The sequence below is a fragment of the Berghia stephanieae genome, chromosome 6, assembly GCF_034508935.2.
Source record: "Berghia stephanieae isolate SIO BIC M18660-M18661 chromosome 6, UCSD_Bste_1.3, whole genome shotgun sequence".
Lineage (NCBI taxonomy): Eukaryota > Metazoa > Mollusca > Gastropoda > Nudibranchia > Aeolidiidae > Berghia > Berghia stephanieae.
The window spans coordinates 3,809,865-3,836,689 of NC_088365.1; the positions used below are offsets into that span (position 1 = coordinate 3,809,865).

Sequence of the window (26,825 nt, forward strand, 5' to 3'; positions counted from 1 at the left end):
TAAAAACTGTAGATCTGAAGTTTGTTTGTTTTTAAGGGTTTTGCAGCGCTTGCAATTCATTAAGGTCATATCAGCGCTGGTAAAAAGGAAGAAAATGGGAGCGTTAAAATATTCTAGAAATACAATTAAAGCACCCGAGAAAACAAAAGGTTTGACAAAGGGAAATTGGTTCAGGTAGGAATCAGAGGTAGATTCCAAGAGCACTCTATCAGGGTACTTAGTTTGAGATCACCTAAAAGTCTCACCCATACACCAGCACAAGATCCCACTAAGAGGGATACACTCTAACGTTTACAAATCATATATTAAAAATGAAAAAAAAAAATAACAGTACATGACAGAGAGTTGATTTACAAGGAAAAAAATATCATCTTCCAAAACTAACTCTACATTTGACTGTTTCCCTCTCAGCCAGGGTATCCGTCCAGGGCCAGGACAAAATTAATTAATCTCATTCCAAGACAAAGACAGCAAGCAAGATGGGAAATAGATGAATGTTTGTTTGTTTTTTTTTTAGGGTTTTACGGCGCTTGCAACACATTAAGGTCATATCAGCGCCAGTAAAAAGGGAAAAAATGGGATAGTAAAAAGTTCTAGAATTACAATTAAAACATCCAAGAATAAGGATATCATCTCCCAAAACTAACTATACATTTGACTGTTTCCCTCCCAGCCAAGGTATCCGGCCAGGGCCAGGACAAAACCAAGTAATCTCACTCCAAGACAAAGACAGAAAGCATGTTGGAAAACAGATATAGGGGGATAGAAGACATAGTATGTACCTCCCTGCCCGCTATGGGAGGTCAGGATCCCCACCCAGTCAGATGAATGGGAATAAAAGACAGCAAACGACCTTCCTCTCCAAAATGGTAGTGACCAAACATAAAATGGTGTCAAGAAAACCTTGGCAAAAATTGGTAGTTGGTGTTTATCATATATATATATATATATATATATAATATATATATATATATATATATATATATATATATATATATATATATATATATATATACCATTATACCAAATATTAAACGGATATATTTGAAATACCAAAAAATTTAGTGAAGGTATTATATAAAAGGATCACAATCAAATAAACGGAGAAACAAAAACCCCAAAAATTCTTTTATCAAAACAAAAGAATAAAACATTGAAATATCCCTATCTTTAAAACAGTAAAAACTCGTAAATATCATCGATAAAATAGAAATATCAAAAATAAAGTACATACAAGTGGATCACAACTGAAGAATACATAGAGAAAAAAAGTTTTACCTCAATAAGAGAATAACTCAATATTACAGGTCTTAAACAAAGTAACATCCTCAGTAAAATCAAGAATTGAATCAAAACCGTACAAGATTAAATAATATAGAAAAGTTGATCACAATTTTTTATTTGAAGAAAGAAAATCAAAGTCCCACTCCCCTCCACCTCCCAAAAAAAAAAAAAAATTTCCTTTTTCTTAAAACAAAAAGCATAAATCATTTATATGTACGGATATTTGGAAAACTAACAACATCCTGGTTTGTATATACTGTGCTTCTTTAATACAGCCCAAATCAATCCATCTATATTATTGTTAGTACAGAATAAAAGCCTTGTTAATAGAGGGTTAACTTAATTGTTTTAAAATAAATAAGTAAAGCTTCATTATTTGTCTATGGTTAGTTGATTTTTTTTGTTTGTTGCTTTAGGTCTCTTCCAACACAATTGAGGTTATATGAGAGACCGCTGAAACAAAAAAACAAGCAATCTAACAAAAATAGTACAAATGTAAATCAAAATCATAACCTAAAGATAGCATAAGCTAAAGTATAAATAACCAAGAACAAACAGGCAGAAGATTTACAGAAAAAAAAATATCCCCTGTCAAAAATACAATCACAAACCAAAGAAGCAGGATAGGCTAGTAAAGAGAAGAAGAAACGACATCACTATCGGATCGTACACCCATGCGAACATCATAGGTATATGATTCAAGGGTGATGCTCCCATCCAACCACCCGCTGGTTAGTTGAAAATGACATTTTAACAATGTGTTAAGACCAAAGCCCCTTTTTACAGCAAAAGTAATGGGGAACCCGGACATCAGCTTACAGTTTTTTTTTTGTTTGTTTGTTGCTTTAGGTCTCTTCCAACACAATTGAGGTTATATGAGAGACCGCTGAAACAAAAAAACAAGCAATCTAACAAAAATAGTACAAATGTCAATCAAAATCATAACCTAAAGATATCATAAGCTAAATTATAAATAACCAAGAACAAACAGGCAGAGGATTTACAGGAAAAAAAATATCCCCTGTCAAAAATACAATCACAAACCAAAGAAGCAGGATAGGCTAGTAAAGAGAAGAAGAAACGACATCACTATCGGATCGTACACCCATGCGAACATCATAGGTATATGATTCAAGGGTGATGCTCCCATCCAACCACCCGATGGTTAGTTGAAAATGACATTTTAACAATGCGTTAAGACCAAAGCCCCTTTTTACAGCAAAAGTAATGGGGAACCCGGACACCAGCTTACAGTTGCCAGCTCTTGCTATGCTTGATGTTTCTAGGTCATATAAATAGCTCTGGAAAGGGAAGGTGGAACAGGAATACAGACCCGCCAACCATTCACATTCCAAAAGTGGAATCAGAACGCCTGTAAATATTAATTTGAGACAAATTTCACCTTTTTAACCCCCCCCCCCCCCCTCTTCGGTCTTTTTTTGTTCTTAGCATTATCATCATTTTTTGAAAATCGGAATTTCAGAGATAATGCGGAATAGTATCAAAAGGAAGAATGAAAATAGGAATGATTCCGCCAACCTCGGAAGGGTTGGCAAGTAAGAGGAATAAATCTAAATCTCTATAACTACAGGCCAACAGGTCTATCAAGAAAAAAATTGTCCAAAAATTACACTTTTTAATTTTTTTAAAATTACAGATTTTGAGCAATTCAGTCAAGAAAATGAGTATAACAGAACCTTGTTAAATAAATTTCCTCCTCCTTCTTACTTGTTATACCACCAAGCTAACTTATTACTAAATATACGACAATATAATATCACTATACCATCAACTCATCATACAACCAAATACGCCCTGTTTCAAGACATAAATAACTGAATGACAAGTTTTTAGTAAAATCCCCGCAAATCTATCATTGAAAAAGAAAAAAAAAATAGAGAGAGAGAGAAACTAAAATTCATAATTTAACATTTCAAAAATACAAAATTCACAGCCAATATTTATGAAATTTTCTAACAATATGATTTTTGAAAATGTAAAAGTTTGTTTTTAAGGGTTTTAGGGCGCTTGCCACATTCATATCAGCACCAGTAAAAAGGATGAACATTGGATAGTAGAAACATTCTAAATGTAGAGTTAAAAGGACTTGAGGAAAAAGTAAGACAAAGGGGAATGGTAAAAACAGGGCACAAATTGTAGATTCCAAGAGCACACTATCAGTGTAGCTAGTTTGAGATTACCTAAATATTTCACCCAGACACCAGCACAAGATCCCACACTCAAATATTAACAAACCATGTGTTAAAAATAAAAAGATAACAGAGATGACATACAAGGAAAAAAAATCTCCAAAAACTACAACTATACATTCAATTGTTTCCCTCCCAGACAAGGACTCCGGCCAGGGTCAGGACAAAACTTATTAACCTCATTCCAAGACTAAGACAGAAAGCAATTAGAACACAGATACAGGGGGATAGAAGACACAGCAAGTACCTCCCTGCCCACTATGGGAGTTCGGGAGCCCCACCAAAAAAAATGTAAAAGTCATCGTGACTGATTGCGTATGAACAGATGTGGGGGATCTTAGTGATATACCTTTACATATTATCTGGTACAAATGATGTTACAAGTAAGACACTAGAGTTATTTTTTGCTGTAAACGAGACCTAAAATAATGGTCAGCTTGTGACATGTCGTAAGGTTAAGTTCAAAGTAAACATAAAAATGAGTATTCACAGATTACAAGATATAAAAATGAGCTTACATCCATCCAAAGTCAAATAAAAAATTAAAAGTCATAAAATACAATATAATTTGTAAAATTGCAATCACAATAAATGAAAAAAAGAAGCATTTAATTCCTAAAATAAATTCTAAAATTCAAATCAACACGAAACATAAAGGTGGCTCTCAAAAAAATGCCAAATAGTAAAATAAAATATGAAATATTTACGCTTCTCTTTCAAATTTAGTCTTTCTCTTTTTCGATTAGTTTGTCTCATAATTTTTGGCTTTTAAATCTTTTTTATTCATTCTCTTGTTAGTTCTTTTTTTGTTGTTGTTTTTTTGTTTTTTGTTTTAGCTATATATTTGTTACCATATATTCAAACCGATTATAATTGTTTACCTACAAATATGTTTGGTAGGCAAATGACTGTCAGTAAATGCAATATCTTTAACACAATTCATTTCAATAATAAATCCATACCCTGTTGAAAAAAATTACTTTAGCTGATAAATATTTTAAAGTGTATAAAAAATTATTATCTTATAAAATACATATTTGTTATATATCCCTTCACGTAGGTCATACAAAAATGAAAATTTAAAAGAAAAAAAAAGTAATTCTTTAATGGAAAAAAAAAAAAATTAAATTAAAGAAAAGAACACAATGAAAATCAAAGAAAAGAACACAATGAAAATCGATTAATTTAAGAGTATGAAATATGAATTGCTGGTATACAGTTCAATCATTGATAGTCAAATGAAATTAACAGGATGAAAATTATAACATTGTCTTATGTAAATGATGAATAAATATGCAAACAGAGAGTAACAGTATAAAGAGTTATCACAGCCATGGAAAATAAAACTAAATGTATAGAATTCTGCAGATTATGATTCTAGGTTTGTTTTGTGTTTTCTTTCTCTTAATTTGCTGTATACACAATTTTAAGAAAGATATTTTTAAAATTCTTTTTTCGAATCCTTCAATAATTATTTCTTTCTATTTAAATCAACACGGTGCAGAGCTTTGGAGCTTTAACAAGTTAAGTAACGTGCCAATGGTTTAGTTATTTGCTTGATCTTGGGAGTTTTAACAGAGCTTGCAACACTTTATAACTTTGTTTTTGTTTTTGTTTTTAAGGGTTTTACGGCGCTTGCAACACATTAAGGTCATATCAGCGCCAGTAAAAAGGAAGAAAATGGGATAGTAAAAAGTTCTAGAATTACAATTAAAGTACAAAAGAAAAGGTAAGACAAAGGGGAATTGGTTCAAATAGGGAACAGATGTAGATTCCAAGAGCACACAGTCAAATTACTTAGTTTGAGATCACCTAAAAGTCTCATCCAGACACAAGCACAGGTCCCAACTGAGAGGAATACAATCAAATGTGTACCAATCATATAATATAATATGTAAACTAAACATCATACAATGCATAAGAGAGAGATGATTTACAAGGAAAAAAATATCATCTCCCAAAACTATAACTATACATTCGACTATTTCCCTCCCAGCCAAGGGAACGCCGGCAAGGATCAGGATAAAACTAAGTAATCTCATTCCAAGACAATGACAGGAAACAATTGGAAAACGGGTATGGGGGGATAGAAGACACAGCATGTACCTCCCTGCCCACTATCTTTATAACTTTAGTTACTCAATCTAATATAAAAATTGGTATAGTTTATATAACAATTGCTATCATGTAAAAATTAAAAACAGTAGCATTAATAATGTAAATATTATTCTTCACACAGAAAACCGTAAATCATGATGGGGTAAAAGTAACCGAAGTGTCAATATTAATTCCCAAAACCACATGCATTTTAAAGCTGAATTTCATTCAACAACACTTGGACCAAACAACAAAATAATATTTTCTATATTTGTAAAAATAATTCACCTGTCTTTAGAAATATAATATAAATCCTATTAAAAATAGGCCTGTTATTCGATTACTTCAATTGAAAAAACCTTACCGATAATATCAGTGCCAGTATTGAACAGAGAGGTTGGTGCAAACCGATATAGTTTGTTTTTATTGTTTTTATGTTTCTAAGGGCATTATGGTGCTTGCGGCACATTTAAATTTAAAGTCATTTCAGCACCAGTAAAAAGGAAGAAAATGGGATAGTAAAAAATTATAGATTTACATTTAAAAGCACACAAGAAAAGTAAGACAAAGGTGAATGGTACAAATAGGGAACAGATGTAGTTTCCAAGAGCATTCTATCATTGTGCATAGTTTAAGATCACTTACAAGTCTCATTCAGACACAGCACAGGATCGCACTCAGAGAAATATATTCAAATGATTACATTATACCATTCAAAACAAAAAATATATAACAAAACATTTTAGAGACTTGATTTACAAGGAAAAGCAATATCATCTCCCAAAACTATACACTTGACTGTTTCCCTCCCAGATAAGGACTCCAGCAAGGGCCCTGACAAAACCAAGTAATCCCATTCCAAGACAAAGACAGATAGCAACTCAGGAAATAAATAAAGGGGGGATGAAAGACACAGCAAGTGACCTCCCTGCCCACTACAGGAGGCCCAGGAACCCGACCTAGATAGCGAGATTGTTGGTGACAGCGGTGAGGGAGTTCATACAAAGTAATTTCTTGAATTACATCAGCATATCAATCTTGGATTCAAATTGAATGTTTTACTCATTTAAATAAAAACCCTTAAAACTTTAGCATCAGACCTCACTGTAGCTCACAAAATATCGGTTCACTATTTATTATGAACAAGATGTTGGTCTTCATCATTTATCTATAATGATTAATTGTCACATTAAAAATAAAAAAAGAGCATATTCACACATCAAATATGTCCCGAAAAAAAAAAAAAAAACAAAAAAAAGAAAGAAAAGAAAATTACAACAACAAAAACAATTTACAAACATGTTTGATATGTCTAGCTGAAAATTCACAAGAATTTTTCATCAAAAATATTATTATGTCCAATAATATAGCGTGAAACCTTTTTGTACTTGAATTGTTTTGTTTTTAATGTTGTTTTTAAGGGTTTTACGGCGCTTGCAACACATTTAGGTTATATCAGCGCCAGTAAAAAGTGAGAAAATGGGATGGTAAAAAGTTCTAGAATTACAATTAAAGCACCCAAGAAAAAGTAAGACATAGGGGAACTGGGAACAAATAGGGATCAGATGTAGATTCCAAGAGCACACCACCAATGCACTTAGTTTGAGATCACCTATAAGTCTCATCCAGACACAAGCACAAAATCCAACAAAGAGGAATACACTCAAATGCTTACATTATACATTCTAAATAACAAATATAATAATACATAACAGAGAGATGATTTACAAGGAAAAAAATATCATCTCCCACAACAATAACTATGCATTTGACTGTTTCCCTCCCAGCTATGACTCCGGCCAGGGCCAGGACAAATCCAAGTAATCTCATTCCAAAACAAAGACAGAAAGCATGTTGCACAGATATAAGGGGATAGAAGACACAGTATGTACCTCCCTGCCCACTATGGGAGGTCAGGAACTCCACCCAGGTACTTGAATTCAGCAGATGAATGTTTGTGAGGTAGATAAATAAGACACACGTTGCATTTGACACTAAAATTTCCCTTCAAGTCACTTACAAACATCTGTTAAAAAGTGGACCAAAATAACTAATAATTTTCTATCTGTCTGATAGTCATAAAAATACAAAAAAAAAAAAACAAAAAAAAAACCTTTCTTATTCTTGTATATTGATTTCTTTTTTTAAAATAGCATGAATATAAATAAACAAATGCATTGTTTATTTTCAAATCTTCTTGAAGACCTAAGTATAAAAAATTGTTCTTTTCTTTCTTTCTGCTTAAAACAGTTTGTAAGTGTTCAAAGAATAAAAAAATAAAGGAAAGTGCAAATAAAAGAAAGTAATGATTCTGTAAAGTAAAAAAGTAAAAAGCTGCACTAGCTTAAGACAAAATAATAAAAATTGGAAAGCGATAAAAGAAAGGATTTCAATAAAAACAGGTTTGGAGCAGCACATTATGTCAAATAACAAATATTTTTAAACCTCTAAAACGAATACAAAATTGTTATTGACATAATTATTGGTATATCATCATTATTGTATGTTGAAATTTTAAAGTTGAGATGAAGATTTTCATTTGACATTTGTAAATTATGGCAAAGGCATTAACAATATAAATAACTTTTGAAACATATCGAATCGTACATCAATGGAAAAAAATAAACAAACCCCCCCCCCCCTCCCACTAATTACCAGAAAAAAATTATGCAATGATATATTGATAATAAATACAGTTTAAAAAGGATTTAGGCAGAAGACAAACTCTTGGCATTGCTTTTATACAGTCATAAAAACAGTTAACGAAGCCTCTTTTAAAAAATCTGTTTGATAAATGGAACACTAATTTAATTTCAAACGAATGAGCACTTTCTCGTGATAATTTTTAAACAAAAAATTCTCCAGCAATGCCTTTTAATGAGGCAAAGTGGTGACGCTTGAATGAAATTTCTTACCAATGGTTGATGTTGCAATGAAAGATAATAACATTAACATAAATTTTAAAGTCTGCTACATCCAAAATAAATATGAACTATTCTAATAATGAAATATTGGACATTTCAATAGTTTAAGAGTAAATTTACTCTTATAATTAAAAAATAACGAGATTCCCAGGGTTAAATTTGCATAACCTATATAATCAATACTAGATATTAGATCTATAACAGCAAATCATATAATAGATTGGATAGAAAATTCAATCATTGATTGATATTTAGTAGGAGACCCTGTGGTCATTTTTCAACAAACCTCTCACTGAGAGTAGTAGGTCCTCTTAGATATCACATGTTATCACATGTCAATTGAAGAGAACACTTTGATCAACTCAACACATGTGTTTAGCTCAGATCAAACATGTGACAAATGGTAATTTGACAATTAAGACAGTTTTGAGTTGAGTTTACTTTGTCTCATGAATTAAAACAACTCATATATATATGTATCAATAGCCAACTTTAAACAAAATTTTCAATCAAGCGCCACCACAGCCACCACAACCTCCACATCCACCTCCACCACAGCCACCACCACCGCATCCACCACCACCGCATCCACCACAACCACCACATCCCCCACAACCACCGCAACCGCCACAACCACCGGCATCACCACCCCCATCACCGGCATCACCACCAACATCGCCTGGATCCCCTACGCTGCCACAATCCACATCGGTGACATCTGCGGTACCGACTTCTCCATCGATCACACCACCAGCACATCCACAGCAAACGTGAGCGCCATATCTGTCTCGAATGTAATGGTTGGATGGTGTTGCCATCATGTATCCACTGGCCATGATGAAGGCCATGTCCTCTGATGGGATAGTATTCACCTAAAGTGTGATCAGATCAAAAGTAGATCATTGTATATAGATGTGGCTAGAACGGCATTTTGATGGAATCTTGAAAAAATATTGAGTACATCTGACTTACCAACGAATCTCAACAGTTTTAAAAAATTAATATTTTCCTCAATATTCAGGCTGATTTTCTCAAATTTTCCCTAATAAATAACAATGTGAAATTGAATGTAATCTTCAATTTAAAATACGAAAAGATAAAATGGACGTTTCAGGTACCCCCTTTATCAACAAAACAGGATGAATGAAACACTACAGACGAATGAGATAATGTGGTAGTGGCATTGTTAACTGTTAAGATGAATCTTAACAACACCACTAGCACATTATCTCATTCTGTTTTGTTGATAAAGGGGAAACCCGAAACGACCATTTTATCTGTCTTCATATATTAATAAATAGAAGCTTACATTCAATTTCACATTGTTATTTATTTCATGGAGACTTATCAAGCTCGTGGAGGGAAGGAAAAGCATGTAATTCCTTTGGCAACCATCTGTCTGACTACTCAGGTTCACATCAAGCTGGAGACCATATTGAATAACATACTTCCACTTTTTAAAAATTATTTCTCCCTCATTTGTTATAAATACTGACTGTTTGCAATTGGATTCAATAGTCTGATGTCACATCACCCAGCAACGGCGGCCATCGTGGTTCTAAACAAAGAAAATCTGTACTTTTTATTCTTCATGCTGACTAGAACTTTTCATAAGTCTTGTGATCAGAATGTGTATAAGTCAAAACCTGATCAGATTTATAATGGGTTTTTTTTTTCCTCTCCATACGCTTTTATGCTCGTCTGAGAAATATTTCATAAGGGAGTCCACCATTGTTCCAATAGTTTAGAACCAGTAATAAGTTACCATGCTTCATTACGAGGGAAGTGACGTTACGACTGTTGAAGTGTATTGGCATATTTTGGTCAAAATTCCTATATTATCATATTGTTTGTTTTTAAGGATTTTATGGCACTTGCAACACATTAAGGTCATATCAGAGCCAGTAAAAAGGAAGAAAATGGAGTAGTTAAAAGATTCTAGAATTACAATTAAAGCACCCAAGAAAAGGTTAGACAAAGGGAAATTGGTTCAAATAGGATTAAGACGTGGATTCCAAGAGCGCACTATCAGTGTACTTAGTTTGAGATCACCTAAAAGTCTCGCTCATACACCAGCAAATGATCTCACTAAGAGGAATACACTCAAATCTTACAAATCATATGCTAAAATGAAAAAAATAACAGTAAATAACAGAGAGATAATTTACAAGGAAAAAATATCATCCTCCTTATCACATTTTGAACCCCAAATCTTAATAAAGTGTGAGAAAGAAAGAATGAATGAAAGAAAGAAATAAAGAAAGAAAGTGAGAACAGAAATGAAAAGTAGAGAAGAAAGAGATAAAGAAAGAATGAAAAATGCTTACAGATTTATCCCCTCTCTTGGAAACTTTTACTGTGGATTTTCCAGGCTTCCAATCTTTTGGCCTTGGCTGGCACAGGACGTGAAGCAAGGAGATGCTAAAGGCTAAGGCTAAATTCTCTGCCACATCATAAGAGCCTTTGTTTACCTGTAAATTGGATTTAACAGACAAATAAGCCTTTTTTTTTTTTAAATTTTAAAAAAGTATTTATATTAACACAAATCTAATTTAACTCAGAGCCTTGCCAACGGTAAATCAAATGCACAGTAAATATTTTTTTAAAGTGATCCATGAAACCAAAATCAAATTTCAATTTAATATAATAATAATGATAATAACAACAACAACAAGAACAGAAATTATAATGACAATAATTATAGTAATAATAATAAGAATAATAACAATAATAATAATAATAATAATAATAAAAATAATAATAATAATAATAATAATAATAATAATAATAATAATAATAATAAAATAATAATAATAACAATAATAATAATAATAATAATAATAATAATAATAATAATAATAATAATAATAATAATAATAATAATAATAAATAACAATAATAATAATAATAATAATAATAACAATAATAATAATAATAATAATAATAATAATAAAAATAATAATAATAATAATAACAATAATAATAATGGTGAAAACAGTAAAATATGAAATCAGCCCATAAAGATTAAGCTTATTTTACTCAAGATACCTTGATGACACCCGACATGAGATCCAGCTTCATCCTACCGACAATGAAACCGTAACATCTCTGCTGGTAAGGTAGCTCCATCTCCTGGTGTACACCAGACTCTAGGTGGTAGATCTTTACTCTCAGAGAGCCTGGTTGACCTGGGACACCAGGGATTCCTCTTTGAGATGAAGTGCCTGCGGAGAGAGAGAGAGAGAGGATTCAAAATTTAGAGAATTATTATACACGATACACCATTGACAGTCGGCATTAGAAAAATATCATATATATATATAAATGTGAGTGACAATTTGCATTCTAATATATATATATATATATATATATATATATATATATATATATATATATTATATATATATATATATATATATATATAATATATATATAAGAATGCAAATTGTCACTCACATTTTTTGTGGCCGAGACGATTCGTTTCTGTGTCTTACACGTCTTCAGACAGCGTAATCCTTAGTAATGTCCGTAGAAAAGTTCTTACTCCAAACTAGTTGACGATTCGTTTCTGTGTCTTACACGTCTTCAGTCGGCGTAATCCTTAGTAATGTCAGTAGAAAAGTTCTTACTCCAAACTAGTTGACGAATCGTCTTGGCCACAAAAAATGTGAGTGACAACTTGCATTCTACATTAGCTCTAACCATCATTATCGAGCACTTTCGTACCTACGAGTACCCACCAACACTCATATATATATATATATATATTTATGAGTGTTGGTGGGTACTTGTAGGTACGAAAGTGCTCGATAATGGTGGTTAGAGCTAATATATAATGTAAATTTTCACTCACATTTTTTGCCGAGACGACTCGTTTCTGTGTTTTTCCTTTAGTTCACACTTCATCAGTCGGCATAATCCATTCTCTGGGAATGGATTATGCCGACTGATGAAGTGTGAACTAAAGGAAAAACACAGAAACGAGTCGTCTCGGCAAAAAATGTGAGTGAAAATTTACATTATATATATATATATATATATATATATATATGACAAAGAAAAAAGAAAAAGATATTGTCAGTTGCAAGAATAAGCGGGCATCCCGCATTATATAAAGAGTTGATCGGATGCCTTTTCTTTCTTTTCAAAGAGATATCATTCTTTAAGCTCAAGGTGGCAATTTACATCAATTTTAGCACCAAATACCAAAATTGAGTTATTAATGTGAAAAAAATGTGTGCGTCCCTGACATAATCAGTCGCATGGTGAATTTTTTTTTTTTTTTGCATTTTTTTTTTTGAAAGCCCAATGTCTCCTGAATATTTTAATCTTTATTTGAAGCAAATCGGGTGATTTTTCATGAAGTTATGGTCATATGCATGGGCTAGGGTGTGAAACCCTAACTTTGAGAAAATCGCTTCCAACGTTGACAAGAATTGATATTAAGTATAATAATTACCTTCATAAAAAATTTTTTTAAAAAATATTTAGGAGTAGAATTCAATTAAAATATTTCATCAATATGTAGAAATAAGTTTCAGTTAACGATTTTTGATGAGAACTCATTTCCCATAAAAATTGACCTCTTGACTAAAATTGTCAATATCTCTGTTCAAATCTTTTCACCATGCGACTGATTATCTCAAGGATGCCCAAAAACAGTTAAAAAATTACTTCACAGCATACCCTCCGACTGCTTCAGTGGATCACGAATCCATTCTACATGTTACAGGCAGTGTAAGTTCACGGGGAATAATAATAACAAATAATAATAAAGTAACTAACCTTTGATCCCTGCTCTTCCTTTCTTGAATCCAGACCATCTGCCTACAGCCACGGCCCAATCACCCTTGTAGTTCTTTATAAGGATGGCCCTATCCCCTGCCTTGGGATTAAGAGTTATGCAGTCCTTGCGCTTACTTACCTGACATAAAAACAAAAATGTTTTCAGAACGTTATTTAAAAAAAATAAATTTTCCAGATAAAAATTTTTTCATCTAAAACTTTCTAATATTAAAACAAACATATAAGGTCATATAATATACTGACTCACCACCCAATCTTAACTAAATTACAAAAAAATGTTTTCTGAACTTCATACCTTTATTTTTTTTTAAAGATAAGAATTCTTTAATCTAAAACAGTCTACTTTTAAAACCAACATATTAAATCACATAATACTGATTCACCGTCCAATCCTAACTAAAATAAGGAGAGATTATAAATAATTTTTTTAAAAAATAAAAAATAAAATTCTCTTTATTCAACCCATAGGGGAAATTTGTCTCTAGGGTCTATGCCAAGGGAAGACTGGAATAATCCAGGCATCAACTGCAGTGCAGCGCTGCAAATTGAGCTAGGGCGAGGTGACTTGCACAAGGCCACATGGCACAGCATCGGGTGATCGAACTCGGTACCTTTTGGGTATGAAGAAAAGACTGTACCGCTGAGTAACTAACCTCTTCCTTTCTTGAATACAGACCATCTGCCTACAACCACGGCATGTTGTTCTTTATAAGTATGGCCCTATCCCCAGCCTTGGGATTAAGAGTTATGCAGTCCTTAACTTACTTACCTGACATAAAAACAAAGCTGTGCTTTCTTAAATACAATATATCAAACTTAAAAACTTTCTTTTCTAAAAGATCTCTCTCTCTTCATTGGATAACCTCTTGTTGAGAAGTTGCCTCTATGACTCTCTTGGCGAACACAAATCGATTTCCCGCCATTACCTGCTTCTATTTGAGGTCAATCAAATAGCCGTCTTCTAAATCCTGTCCAACCCTTCCTGCTGGTTTTCCTCTTCCTCTTCTGCTTCAAGGAAACCAAATGGACAAATAACGCAATAACTTCAGGCCCATGGAGCCGGAGTTTATCCTGGTTTCTGTAGCGTGACACAATAGTAATAGCAATCATTTGGTATCCTTTTGATAGGACACTAGTCTATTGTAAAGTACCTTCTGCCAGATCTAACAAACCCAGCTAGTCAATCACTGCTGGGTGGACGGGGTGTCAAAAAAAAAAAGAAGAATATCTCGACTGCACCAGGATCAACATCTGTCCCTTTGCACGTGAAGCGAGTGCTCTATCAACTGAGCTATCGGGACCCCTATGGTCATGTTTACCAGGATAAAATTACCTGTGTTGGAATAGGCAGAGTGTCTGGTCCTATAAGATGGGCCACTGCCACCATTTGGTCCTTGTGGAAGACATGAACGGCTGACTGCATTAGGGGTAATGAGTGGATGATACGACAGGTGAAGATCACATTGTGCCGATGATCAATTAATCTACGGGGAAAAAATTGGAGTATAGCTTAAAAGATGTATTTCATTAGGGGGTCAAATGTGAACACAAAAACAAAATACAGGGAGTCCCAAAAACATGTATACACCTTTTAGAAGCTAATAACAGGGCTGATGGTGACAGGGAGTCCCAAAAACATGTATACACCTTTTAGAAGCTAATAACAGGGCTGATGGTGACAGGGAGTCCCAAAAACATGTATACACCTTTTAGAAGCTAATAACAGGGCTGATGGTGACAGGGAGTCCCAAAAACATGTATACACCTTTTAGAAGCTAATAACAGGGCTGATGGTGACAGGAAGTCCCAAAAACATGTATACACCTTTTAGAAGCTAATAACAGGGCTGATGGTGACAAAAAGTGAAAAAGTAGGAAAATATTGAACAATTGCCTTTAAGGGGCGGTTTGGGTCTTTTCTAAAAAAATTTTCATAACCTTTATTGGGCGGTTTTAATCATACTGTATCGTCACTGTACGTTAAAAAACAACATTTATGGTAAAAAATTTTAATTATCTGTGTTGATACCCATTTCGCGACCTAATTTAGGGGTCTGACATAAAAAAATATAACAATCTTGTGGCAAACATTCCAAAAAAACAAATGAAGGAATGACCTCCATATTCTTCCCTCTTGTCAACATTGTACCATAGTGTGTCACATAGAGAGATTTCACGGCTTTAGCTAATGGAATTTTTATTAGAACATTACAAAGTTGAGAATCAAAATGTTATGACAAAATTGATGTTAAAAATTTAGAATTAGGATTATAATTCAAAATTCACATATTTTATCCAAAAAAATCTCTCTATGGTGACACAATACATTATCTCCGTGATGACTGTGGACATTTTCAGACAATTTCATTGAATAGATTCTGAGAAAAGTTTGACACAGTATCACATACCCTTAGAAAAATGACAAATTGAGAAAATAGCAAATGTACATTTATAATTTTTAGATTTGCCAGTAATGCTGTGTTCGTTGGCGAAAATTTAAGATGGGCTGTATGGAAGAAAAATGTTAACCCCAAAGCCCATTTTTTTTTTTTAGAGAATAAGATTAGTGAGAAAAAAACGAACATACAAAATTTTTAAAATGAAGGCTAAGCCTACTTGTCCTTAAAACCGGCCAATTGTCTGTTGAATTATAATTTAATAGAAAACCTTTGGCCTAAATACAGGCTCCTTTCTTCCCCCCCCCCCCCCCCTCCCAAATCATTGGCACCTTTGAAACGCATAACTTTTTAATTTATGGATGGAATTTCAAAATTCAAAAATCGATTTACTCAGTGGAGATATAGGGTTTAGATTGTTACATAGAGTGTTTTACTCAAAAAGAGAAGATAATTAAATTTTTTTTTTCCTAGCCATTGCTAATATTTTACCAGAGTATAAAATAATGATTTGAGTAAACTCACTGATGAGAGGCAACATTGCAGACATTGCTGGTGCCTTCCGGTAAACGGGCCAGGGGAATGGGCCCCCACATGCTTTCCACATTCTCTGGCATGACACAGTGCTCGAATGTGCCCTGCTTCAGGAACAACACGATGTTGCCAATCTGGACATTTTTCACTCTGCCTTTCACACTAAACTATTGTGTGCAATGCAGAGAAAAAAAAAGGGGGAAAAAGGAAAGAAAGAAATTAATGACAGAATCATTGACATGATAGGAAAAAAAAAAAAAGAGAAAAGGTAATAGTCATTTTTCAATTTTTTACTAATGGATTATTGAGATATTTCTTGTAGTACTCCAAGGAAAATAAATACTTTTATAGAATCATACATAATATCAATTTTACATAGGGTAATAAATTGGAGACTCTCAAATGTTAGTTTTAAGAAGACAAAACAGTTTTTATAAATGGATAAAATAAAGAAAGAAAACATTTGTTTTGTAAATCAAACAAATAATTTTTTTTAAAGTAAATAATAAATAAATAATAAATAAATAAATAAATAAATAAATAAATAAATAAATCAACGATAAATGAAAAAAATATCTCAAAGATACTGAAAGTCTTCAAGTATTTCTTAGAATAGAATAAATTTATTTGACACAGTTACCAAGAACAGAAATAAACAACCTATATATAAGACACAATGAATGTTATATCAAAGGAATTTCTTTACTTATTCATCTTTTTTTTTCAATTTTTGGCTAACTTTTGGATGTATGCGGCATGTGAAGCTATAATTCATATAAGTTTCAGAAAAAGGGAAGATGATACGGCAGTTGATAGTCAAAATATCTCGGATCTTGATTTAATCTGTGTAAACAAGAGTACAGGGAAAAGAAAGATGACTAATTCAAACAAAGAACAGAAATTCCTCCATCATTTGTCTCATTGGGGACAGCATGTCTCTTCCTATATGTTTAAGGTTGCTATTGGCTTGGGTTCCTTGTAAAGCACTTTTGGAAGATATAGTGGATATAGTGCTTTATTACAAATGCTCCATCAAGGAAATCAACAAAAATTCAAATAAAACACATGTCGATAGTAAGCAATTTTACTTAAATGGGGCAGAAGATGATATACAATGATTTTTTTTTTTAATCCCCGAACTCAAAAACATATCACTGAGAAATGCAGGGAATTGAAAATAAACATGAATATTGCCTCTTCTAAGGTCATAACAAAACAAAGACGTCCCACTCCAAGACCAAGAAACGGGAAGCCATCATAGATTAGTGATGATAAAAGTAACAGAGGATCCCCAGGACTACAATAGGAAAATAAAGGAACCCATTAAATTTTAGATGATTTAAAAAATAAAATGCAACTTATCAACTCAAAGCAGAGCTTTGAATTTCAGGATTAAAATTGAATTTGAAGTTTAACTTTTAGACTTTCATTTAAAAAATAACTTTTTTTGAGGATGGTGAGTTTTATTTACTAAACTTCAATAACCTTAAATTACAATATTTTGATAATTTCGATTTTAAAATTAAGTCTAGTCATCTAGTTAATTCCACAATAACATTGACAGGACCTGATTGGTCAAATATGTACTTAAATTTCAAAAGTTACAAAAACAAACCCCACGAGACTTACAGTGATGCTGGTATCCGTCTGCAGTGTTACGTCAAGAGGAGATTCTTGTTCCAAAGGGAGGGAATCTAGATAAGCCAACATGTCAAACTGACCGTGGGTCACCACTTTCCGAGACTGTAAACACGCCCAGCCTGAGCAGTCTTGTAGTGAAAACTTGAGCATATTGACGTCAGTTGTGTTGAATTCGAACTGGGCAAGGCATTTGTCTTGCCAAACATTTCCTGTTCCTTTCAATGCAGCCACACACTTGTTCTGGGAATTTTTAGATTTTAAGTCATGAGAATTGAAAGTTTTTCATCTGGAAAAACATAGCATTGTAGATAAAGAATAATAATTATTTGTCTTATTCTAATGGCAATAGGATTCAATAGTCGTAGCATCACTCCCTTCCTAATGACGCATGGTAACCTAGTAGTAACACTGGCTCTAAACTATCGGAACAATGGCGGACGCCCTTATGAAATATTTCTCCGAGCATAAAAGTGTATCCAGAGGAGAAAAACATTATAAATATGATCTTGTTTTGACTTTTATACATTCTGATCACATGACATTTGAAAGGTTCTAGTCAGCTTGAAGAATAAAAAGTAATGATTTTCTTTGTTTAGAACCAAGATGGCCGCCGTTGCCGGGCGGCGTGACATCAGACTACTGAATCCAATTAGTTTTAAAGTGATCGAGTGGTTAAGGTATTGCACTGTGACCTGGAAGGTCCCAGGTTTGAGATCCACTTCAGGCACTTTCGATATTTCCCCACTTTGGACAACACGGGTGATTTTTGTTGTTGTTTGATTGATGGGTTATCTATATTGTTTGTTTGTTGCTTTAGGTCTCTTCCAACACAATTGAGGTTATATGAGAGACCGCTGAAACAAAAAAAAAAACAAGCAATCTAACAAAAATAGTACAAATGCAAATCAAAATCATAACCTAAAGATATCATAAGCTAAATTATAAATAACCAAGAACAAACAGGCAGAAGATTTACAGAGAAAAAAAATATCCCCTGTCAAAAATACAATCACAAACCAAAGAAGCAGGATAGGCTAGTAAAGAGAAGAAGAAACGACATCACTATCGGATCGTACACCCATGCGAACATCATAGGTATATGATTCAAGGGTGATGCTCCCATCCAACCACCCGGATGGGTTATCTATATTCCTTCCTGGAATGCCTGAGCAATGACGCCAGTTGGGAGAGGAAGCAGGAGCTTAATGGAGAAATAAAGAAAATTTTTCTAAGTACAACAAATTCAACTTTACTTTATGTTAAAGATGGCACTAAGCAAACTGCTCAAACTAATAAAAAATACTATGAGAAAAGTATACAAACAAGTTGAGATATGAGAAAGAAAATTTACACTTATTTTAGTATCTAAATCTATTAAATAAATGAAAAAACGTAAGCTTTTATATAGTGCAATATCCACTTAAATGTGCTCAAAGAGCTTTACAAAGGGTCCCTGGCCAACAGAAACACTTAACATGTAGGATGTGACATGACGCCTGTTAGGCGATATTACAATTTTTGAGTATAGAGACAATGCTGTTAATGGCCAGGTACTCACTTAACACCCGAGTATGGTGACAGAATGTGAGTGAAATGTGTGAAACCAAAAAGAGGAATAAACCCAGGAACTCAACTATGCCCCGAGCGAGGCTTAAACTCAGAACCCTTGGATCCAAAAGCGAATGTCATACCACTAGACCACATAGCATAGTATTGTGTGGCTCTGTGGTCTAGTGGTATGACACTCACTTTCGGATTGGAAGGTCCTGGGTTTGAGCCTCGCTCGACGCAAAGTTGAGTCCTTGGAAAAGACTCTTTACTCACATTCTCGCACCGCACTCAGGTGTAAACTGAGTACCTGGCCGTTAACAGCGTTGTCTTTGTCCGAAAGATTGTCATATCGCCTAACAGGCATCATGTCCCGTCCTACATGTTAAATGTTGCTATTGACCAGGGACCCCTTGTAAACTTTTGAGCACATTTAATGGGTATATTGCGCTATATAAAAAAGCTCATAGCTCAATGGCCGCACGGGTGAATAAGAGCTTTTTTTATTACTTTATTTGCATTCCAGGCTGTGTAAACTTTCAGTCGAGGCTTGCCTGCCAGTCTGTCCACATTCTTTGTTTCAACCACTTCCAAGATGACAACGGCAGATCGGATTGCAATGGCAATGGCATCTTCCTCGCTCATGCGACTCAATTTTCCAGCAGGGTTGTCTCCCCGCCACATGGCACCAAATAGGAAGTTGTTTTCGTGGTAGACCTCTTTCCAAGCCTGATGATTTTATAAGAAGATAATCAGTCAACCATTAACAATAACTTAATAGGAAGGGGACAATATTTTTTTTTTAATGAATCATCACATCAAATTGATATTATGTTGGGGGGGAATTAGATGCGGAAAAGTGTATTTAAAAATATTGATGAAAAGGTGAAAATGGAAAAGCTTCAGATAGAAACAGAACAAATAGTATTACTCTCTATATAAAGTTAAAGTAATCAGAACTATGAAATTTTTGTTGATTGCACTTTCAGAAATTATACCAATGATCTCAACAAAATAAATAAAATCAACTAAAGCTTCGTATTTTAGACTAAATATTCGATTTCAGCGTATAAATCACCCCGACATAGTAGAATTGCATTGAACTGCGATGAGTCATAATTTTGCAGTATACCTTCCAAATTCAATGACTTTATCTTACACAAAATTCTGTTTCATAAAGTATATAAAATTTGTATTAAATTGTGTTATGATACAAATTAAATATGGTGCTAAGAGTGCTCAACATGTTGATAACAACAATGGGGCAGATTATTGTTAATAATAAAATTTGTACTGTATAGTTTTGTTTCCAGTTCAGAATAAATGATTTAGATATGAAACCAAAAAACAGGAATAAACCCAAAAGTACTCACATCCCTTGTAGCGATGTAAGAGTTGGTCAGTTTTGAGTCCTCAGAACGATCATTGACGCTGTCATCGTGGTTAAATGGCTTCCCTAAAAGTTTTTCCATGTCATGACTGTATTGAACTGGGTAAAGTTGGTGGGTGTGCCACATGAGATCAATGTCATAACATGGAACCAAGAACATCCTGGGTTTGATCTTCTTCAGATGCAGAAACTTCTTGTAGCGAACTACAGCATTTTTCAGGAACAAACTATCTCTATAGTGAGGTAGGCTGACCTAAAATAAGAGTGAGGAATTACTAGTTACAAAATTACTCTTGTTCAGTGATACAAAAATACAAACTAAATAAAATGATGACTATCTCTTTTTTGTAGCTGTGGAAAACATCAGATCATCAATTATTTTTTTACAAATGTCTCATCCCACTGCTGTTGGCTAGGGACCCCTTGTAAAGTGCATATTTGAGCATGCTAAGTAGGTATTGCGTTTATAAATGCTATAGTTTTTTATTGTCCAGAAAAGGAAATGGCCCACCAAAAGGATTGCTTTTTGAGTTCAAAATTATGTTTAGCAAGATCATCTCTTAATCTTTAATTGGATGAGTCTTAAAATTTAGAGAGGTTACTTCTGTAATTATAGAAAAAAGAAATAAAGCACGACATTAATCATATAAATGCCAAGTGCACTGGGAAAAAAAGCGTTAAATTAAATTTTAGAAGTCTCAGAATCCGACACCTTTAAGTAAAATCAGCTCATAGAAAAAGGAAGATGATAAACAAGCCAAAGTTGTTGGGGTTTTTTTGTTTGTTTTTAAAAGGTTTTACGGCGCTTGCAACACATTAAGGTCATATCAGGAAGAAAACGGGATAGTAAAAAGTTCTAGATAAGGTAAGAAAAGGTAAGACAAAGGGAAATTTGTTCAAATAGGAAACAGATGTAGATTCCAAGGGCACACTATCAAAGTACTTAGACTTAGTTTGAGATCACCTAAAAGTCTCATCCAAATATAAAGCACAGGTCTAAACTGAGAGGTGTACACTCAAATGTTACAGTTACATACAGTGCATAACAAAGAGATGATTTACAAGACAATAAATATCATCTACCAAAACTCTAACTATACATTTGACTGTTTCCCTCCCAGCCAGGGTATCCGGCCAGGGCCTGGACAAAACCAAGTAATCTCATTCCAAGACAAGGACAGAAAGCATATTGGAAAACAGATATAGGGGGATAGAAGACACAGTAAGTGCCTCCCTGCCCCCTATGGGTGGTAAGGAACCCCACCCAGGTAGATAGTTTTCCACTGCCATCAACACCAGGATGATCTCAAAGCAAACACCCAAACATAACCAATTAAAGAGAAAAATAAATAAATCTATATACGTTTTCATGGTCTCACAATGATCATTGCACCCATTATAGATTCTATTTATTCCCCAATAAAACCACACGGAAACAGATTTTCATTTCATAAACGTATACGACTTTATAGATCCCTTTTGTATTAACAATGTACTTGAATGCCATTAGCTAAAAAATCATTCACATCTAAGCCTTCGAAAAAAAAAAACAAACAACAAACAAACAAAAAAAACCATAAAATTCTGTAAAAGGAAGCTAACAGATCTACAGATTGATATTATGCTTAGAATCCTTTATTTATTACCTGATATCCAAACTGATTTTGTCGTTTTGCAGCAGCAATAATGTTGTAGCTAAAGTCAGATTCTGCTCCCTTGTATCTCTGGTTGACTGGACCATTGAGATTCACTTCATATGGATGATCTGGTGAGTACATGTCATCCCAAAGTCGTGTAGATCTCTTTACTATGGAACGCTCAGATCGATCAGGGTGGTTCAGACCGATGTTAGGGACTACACTGCCCACCAGCTGGAGAAACATCAAATATTTTTGCATTTTAAGAGAATTTAAAAACACATTTTCATTTATACCACTTGTACAAAATGTGTTGTTTTTTTATTGAGTACTAGTATAGGTGATAAATGAGTTCAAAGTTTGGTTGTCAGATATTATTGTCCTAAAACAGTCTTTTTAAAGACACTCTTGGTAAAATATAAACTTTTTCAAACAACAAGTTCTTTCTTATATTTTAAGTTACTTTGTTTTAATATATTAAGAGATTCTAGGAGAGTACGAGATTTCAATTTGACTCCATCACTTGATATTGAAAGAATAATATTCATATTCAATACTACCGTCTAACGTCAACTATGCATTTTACCTTGATGCAATCCTCACAGTAGGAGACAGGGGCTAACATATGACAATGCCAAATCCATGCCACATCCAGAGGTGCTTCCAAGTCTTTATCGTGATACTTTGCAGCTAATGGAAGCCAAAAGTGACGGTACCTGTATAAGGCCTGCTCCATAACATCTTCCCTTTGAAGGGCTGGCTCAGAATCAAACAGCCGCAATAAATTCAAATGATGAAGTGCAGCTTTTTGCAGGTCACTTGAAATAGAAAACTTTATCGACTTGTAGTCACTCATATTTGCTAATGATGGTTTCAAATGAAAACTTATATGATATTCCTATAAATCAGTCATCTGTACTGATACTGCTACCAATTACAAAGTCACCATTACTTCCTGAAATGAAAGATGAAGATAACATATATATACTAAAATCTACTCTTTGTCAAATGCATAGAATGAAATTAAATTTATCATGAGAGTTTCAAAAGTTTCCTATACTTTGAGATAAAGTACAATATGACCAGTGGAGCTGGAGTGTTATTAATCATAAGATTACTATTCACCAGATATCAATTGGACCGCAATACATAATCTATGCATGGAAGCAAGTAAATAACAAACAAACAAAAACTGACTTGTAATAAATCTGTGCATTTGTTTGTTATGTTGCTATTGTTTTGTTTTCTATTTGTTTCTCTTTTTTTTTTGGGGGGGGGGGGGGGGGGCGGTGTTTGGCGTTTTGTTTTTTTTTTTTTTTCCAATAAAAAGTGACTAATTTCAATTGGAACTTGTTTATGTTTAGTCATTTGTGGTTGCTAATGAAAAGGCATCGACATATTTTAACTGTTTCTATAGATAAAAAGAGTTTTCTTGTATTTCATGTTTGTTTTTTGTTGTTTTGTTTTTTTAACCGTCAACTACCAAGGCCAAGACTCACTCCTTGGCAATTGACACTTCCATTCCAGATTTGCCAATGATATGATGATGATATGATCGTGTGTGGCATTGATGGTAATGATTATGATGGGATAATGTAGGAGAAGGATTGTAAAAAGAAGCAAAAGAATGACAGCAGACTTCAGACAGGGAAAACTAGACGTCTAAACTAAAACAGTAGAATTTGTATACTTGAAATTTCTTTTTTATTTAAACGGAAACATACATTGTAATTTTACGGAAATCGCGAATATTTCTCTATAAAATTGGGATATAACAAGGATGAATCTGAGGCTGGACTGAATTGAATATGAACATTGACTATTGACAGGGACTCTATCGAAATCAAAATCTAGGAATCAGGAATGAAAATGAAAACAATCTTCACTTCAAACTGTGTACTTGTACAATTACAATTACAATCAATGGTGAGTACAAACAGTAAAGCAACCTAAAAATGAAAAATTGCACTCGAATAGCCAATCATTTAGACAAACAATAAATGAACCATGAGGGATATAGTGCAACGATTCTAGTTACCACTATCGACTAGGAAGTAAACAATGGACTGCTCGGGACACTGGCTACGGCTCTGTATCTTCTCTTCAATCTTCTCTTGTTTATTTCGTAACCGGAAATCGTTCCAGGTTTACAGTGTCCAGACAGCAGAGACACTTGCCAGATTTCTTTTGCCAAAAATTCCAAGTGGATCACGAGAAAATGCCGTTTACTTTTGCTGTGAAGTGTGTGTGTTGTGTGTGTGTGTGTGTGTGTGTGTGTGTGTGTGTGTGTGTGTGTGTGTGTAATGAAGTACTAATTTGTTCCAAATGCCTCGACGATATTGATAAGAATCCAAACGTCGCCGGTCCGTGCCCGTTTTTTTGTCACGGGTCTGGACCCTAGTCTGTGGTCTGGACTTAGTACTATGCTTTCCCCATACACCTGTTGGAGTGGCAAGTTTTCACCCAGCGCCGACCCGTGCTGAACCCGTGGCACACGACCTGTCGTGCACCCGTCGTGAACCCGTCGCACACCCGTGACCTACCCGTGGTGTTTCCGTGGTACACCAGTCATTTTGCTGGAGTTTTCATTTTACCGTTGCACTAAATTTGGCCAGCACGGACCGTTTTTTTTCTTCTCATTCTCTCTCTTGATTCATCATGGAAATCGAAGTTTTGATAGAGGCTGTTAGAAAACGCCAGGTTCTGTATGATAAAGCAGACGATGGATATTCAAACAGTGTTAGTTACCCAAACATGGAAGGAAGTAGCTGAAGAAGTTGGAATAGATAGTAATTTTTTTTAATTATAATTAGGTATTACTCTCTCTCTCTCTCTCTCTCTCTCTCTCTCTCTCTCTCTCCATTACTCTTTCTCTCACTCTATCTTCTTTTTCTCTCGCTCCTCTCTCTCTCTTCCCTCTCTCTCTTCTCTCTCTCTCTCTCTCTCTCTCCATTACTCTTTCTCTTTCTCTCACTCTATCTCTCTCTTTTTCTCTCGCTCCTCTCTCTCTCTCTCTCTCTCTCTCTCTCTCTCTCGCTCTCTTACCTCACTCTATTTCCCTTTTTCTTCCACGCTATCTCTCTCTCTTTCCCATTCTCTCTCCCTCTCCGACTTTATCTTTTTATCTCTTTCTCTCTTTCTCTGGATGCATTCGTTTATTATAATCCAGTGAAATACGGTTAATCCGAATACGAGTGAAAAAACAAGTCCATTAAACCTTTTCACGGCGGAGTTCGAGGCAAAGTGAACCTAAAATAAAACAAATTTCTTCCTCTAAGCTACAGACAGACCTGACCAATTTTCACACCAAAGATTAGTAACTGTGATGCAACTCTAGCTTTCTTTAGAAGAGTAGCTGCTTCACTGTATTAATATTTTGGTGAAAACTATTAGGAATTAAAACAGATCTCTGTCAAACACGAGCCAGCCGTGAAAGGGTTAATCGTGCTTCACAGTGGTCTTGTAACACATTGGCGATCTGCCATGGAAGAAATCCAACTTCAGAGTTGAAATTATAGTTCATCAATTTTTAATTTTTTTTCGAACATTTAATGCACTTTTGTGGCTCGACTGTTCCACTCGATACTGGGCGGTTCTTCAAAAGTATTTCCGGATTGGTTATCAGACTGGGGCAAACGTTCAGGCTCTTGTAAACTGAGAAAATTGTGCAGCACTGTACCGTGATGGCCTTGACAATATCGCTGGCAAAGTCTGGCTGAACGGCTATTGGGCGTTGTAAAATTGCCCACATCTGGGCTATTCTCCCAAAAGAAGCTTCAACAACATTTCTCGCCCTAGATAAACGATTTATTAAATATTTCTTTTTCACGTGTCAACCGACGGAGGGAAAATGGTTTCATTATATTGTAACTTAGTGGGAAAGCATCACCATGCACAAACATGAATGGCAATTTTATATCCGTTTCTGGTATAGTTCCCTCAGTGGGGATCCGAGTTTTCCAGTTGTAAGTCGTCTACCAAACACTGATTTTATTGTTACTTCCACAACAACCTACGTCAACAACAAATTTCCCATTGGCGTCTGTGACAGCAAAGAGAATTATGGAGAAGCACCCTTTGTAGTTATAGTATATTATGGAACCTGGTTTGCTTGGCTTTTTGATACGAATATGCTTCCCATCCATTGCTCCCAGGCAAACGGGGAAAGTTGAATCTAGTAAAAAAGTCATTTTCAATTTTAATCCACATGTTTTGATTTGGGGTTGGCATGACACGGGGCTGTGTCACGTCCCACAATAAAGTACACGTGTCTCTTGTGACTTCTCTTACAGTGGAAATTCAAACTCGAAAATGATACGACAGATCAACATGGCTTTCTTTTGAAGCAAGATACCTGAA

The 26,825-nt window shown here is 34.3% G+C and overlaps 1 protein-coding gene and 1 pseudogene across 1 annotated transcript; one reads left to right on the forward strand and one right to left on the reverse strand.

Moving 5' to 3' along the window:
* Nucleotides 1–7,816: 7,816 nt before the first annotated feature.
* Nucleotides 7,817–24,604, reverse strand: LOC144975994 (uncharacterized). The gene is made up of 12 exons (XM_078920248.1): nucleotides 24,505–24,604; nucleotides 23,053–23,421; nucleotides 22,476–22,700; nucleotides 20,813–21,082; nucleotides 19,950–20,168; nucleotides 17,880–18,131; nucleotides 16,242–16,417; nucleotides 14,655–14,805; nucleotides 13,301–13,439; nucleotides 11,564–11,739; nucleotides 10,843–10,986; nucleotides 7,817–9,387 (listed from the first exon to the last, which is right to left on the reverse strand). The coding sequence occupies exons 2-12, from the start codon at nucleotides 23,320–23,322 to the stop codon at nucleotides 9,025–9,027; spliced, it is 2,385 nt and encodes a 794-aa protein (XP_078776374.1). The 5' UTR covers nucleotides 23,323–23,421; nucleotides 24,505–24,604; the 3' UTR covers nucleotides 7,817–9,024.
* A 520-nt stretch (nucleotides 24,605–25,124) lies between these two features.
* Nucleotides 25,125–26,825, forward strand: part of LOC144975576 (uncharacterized) — a 2,540-nt pseudogene continuing 839 nt past the window's right edge.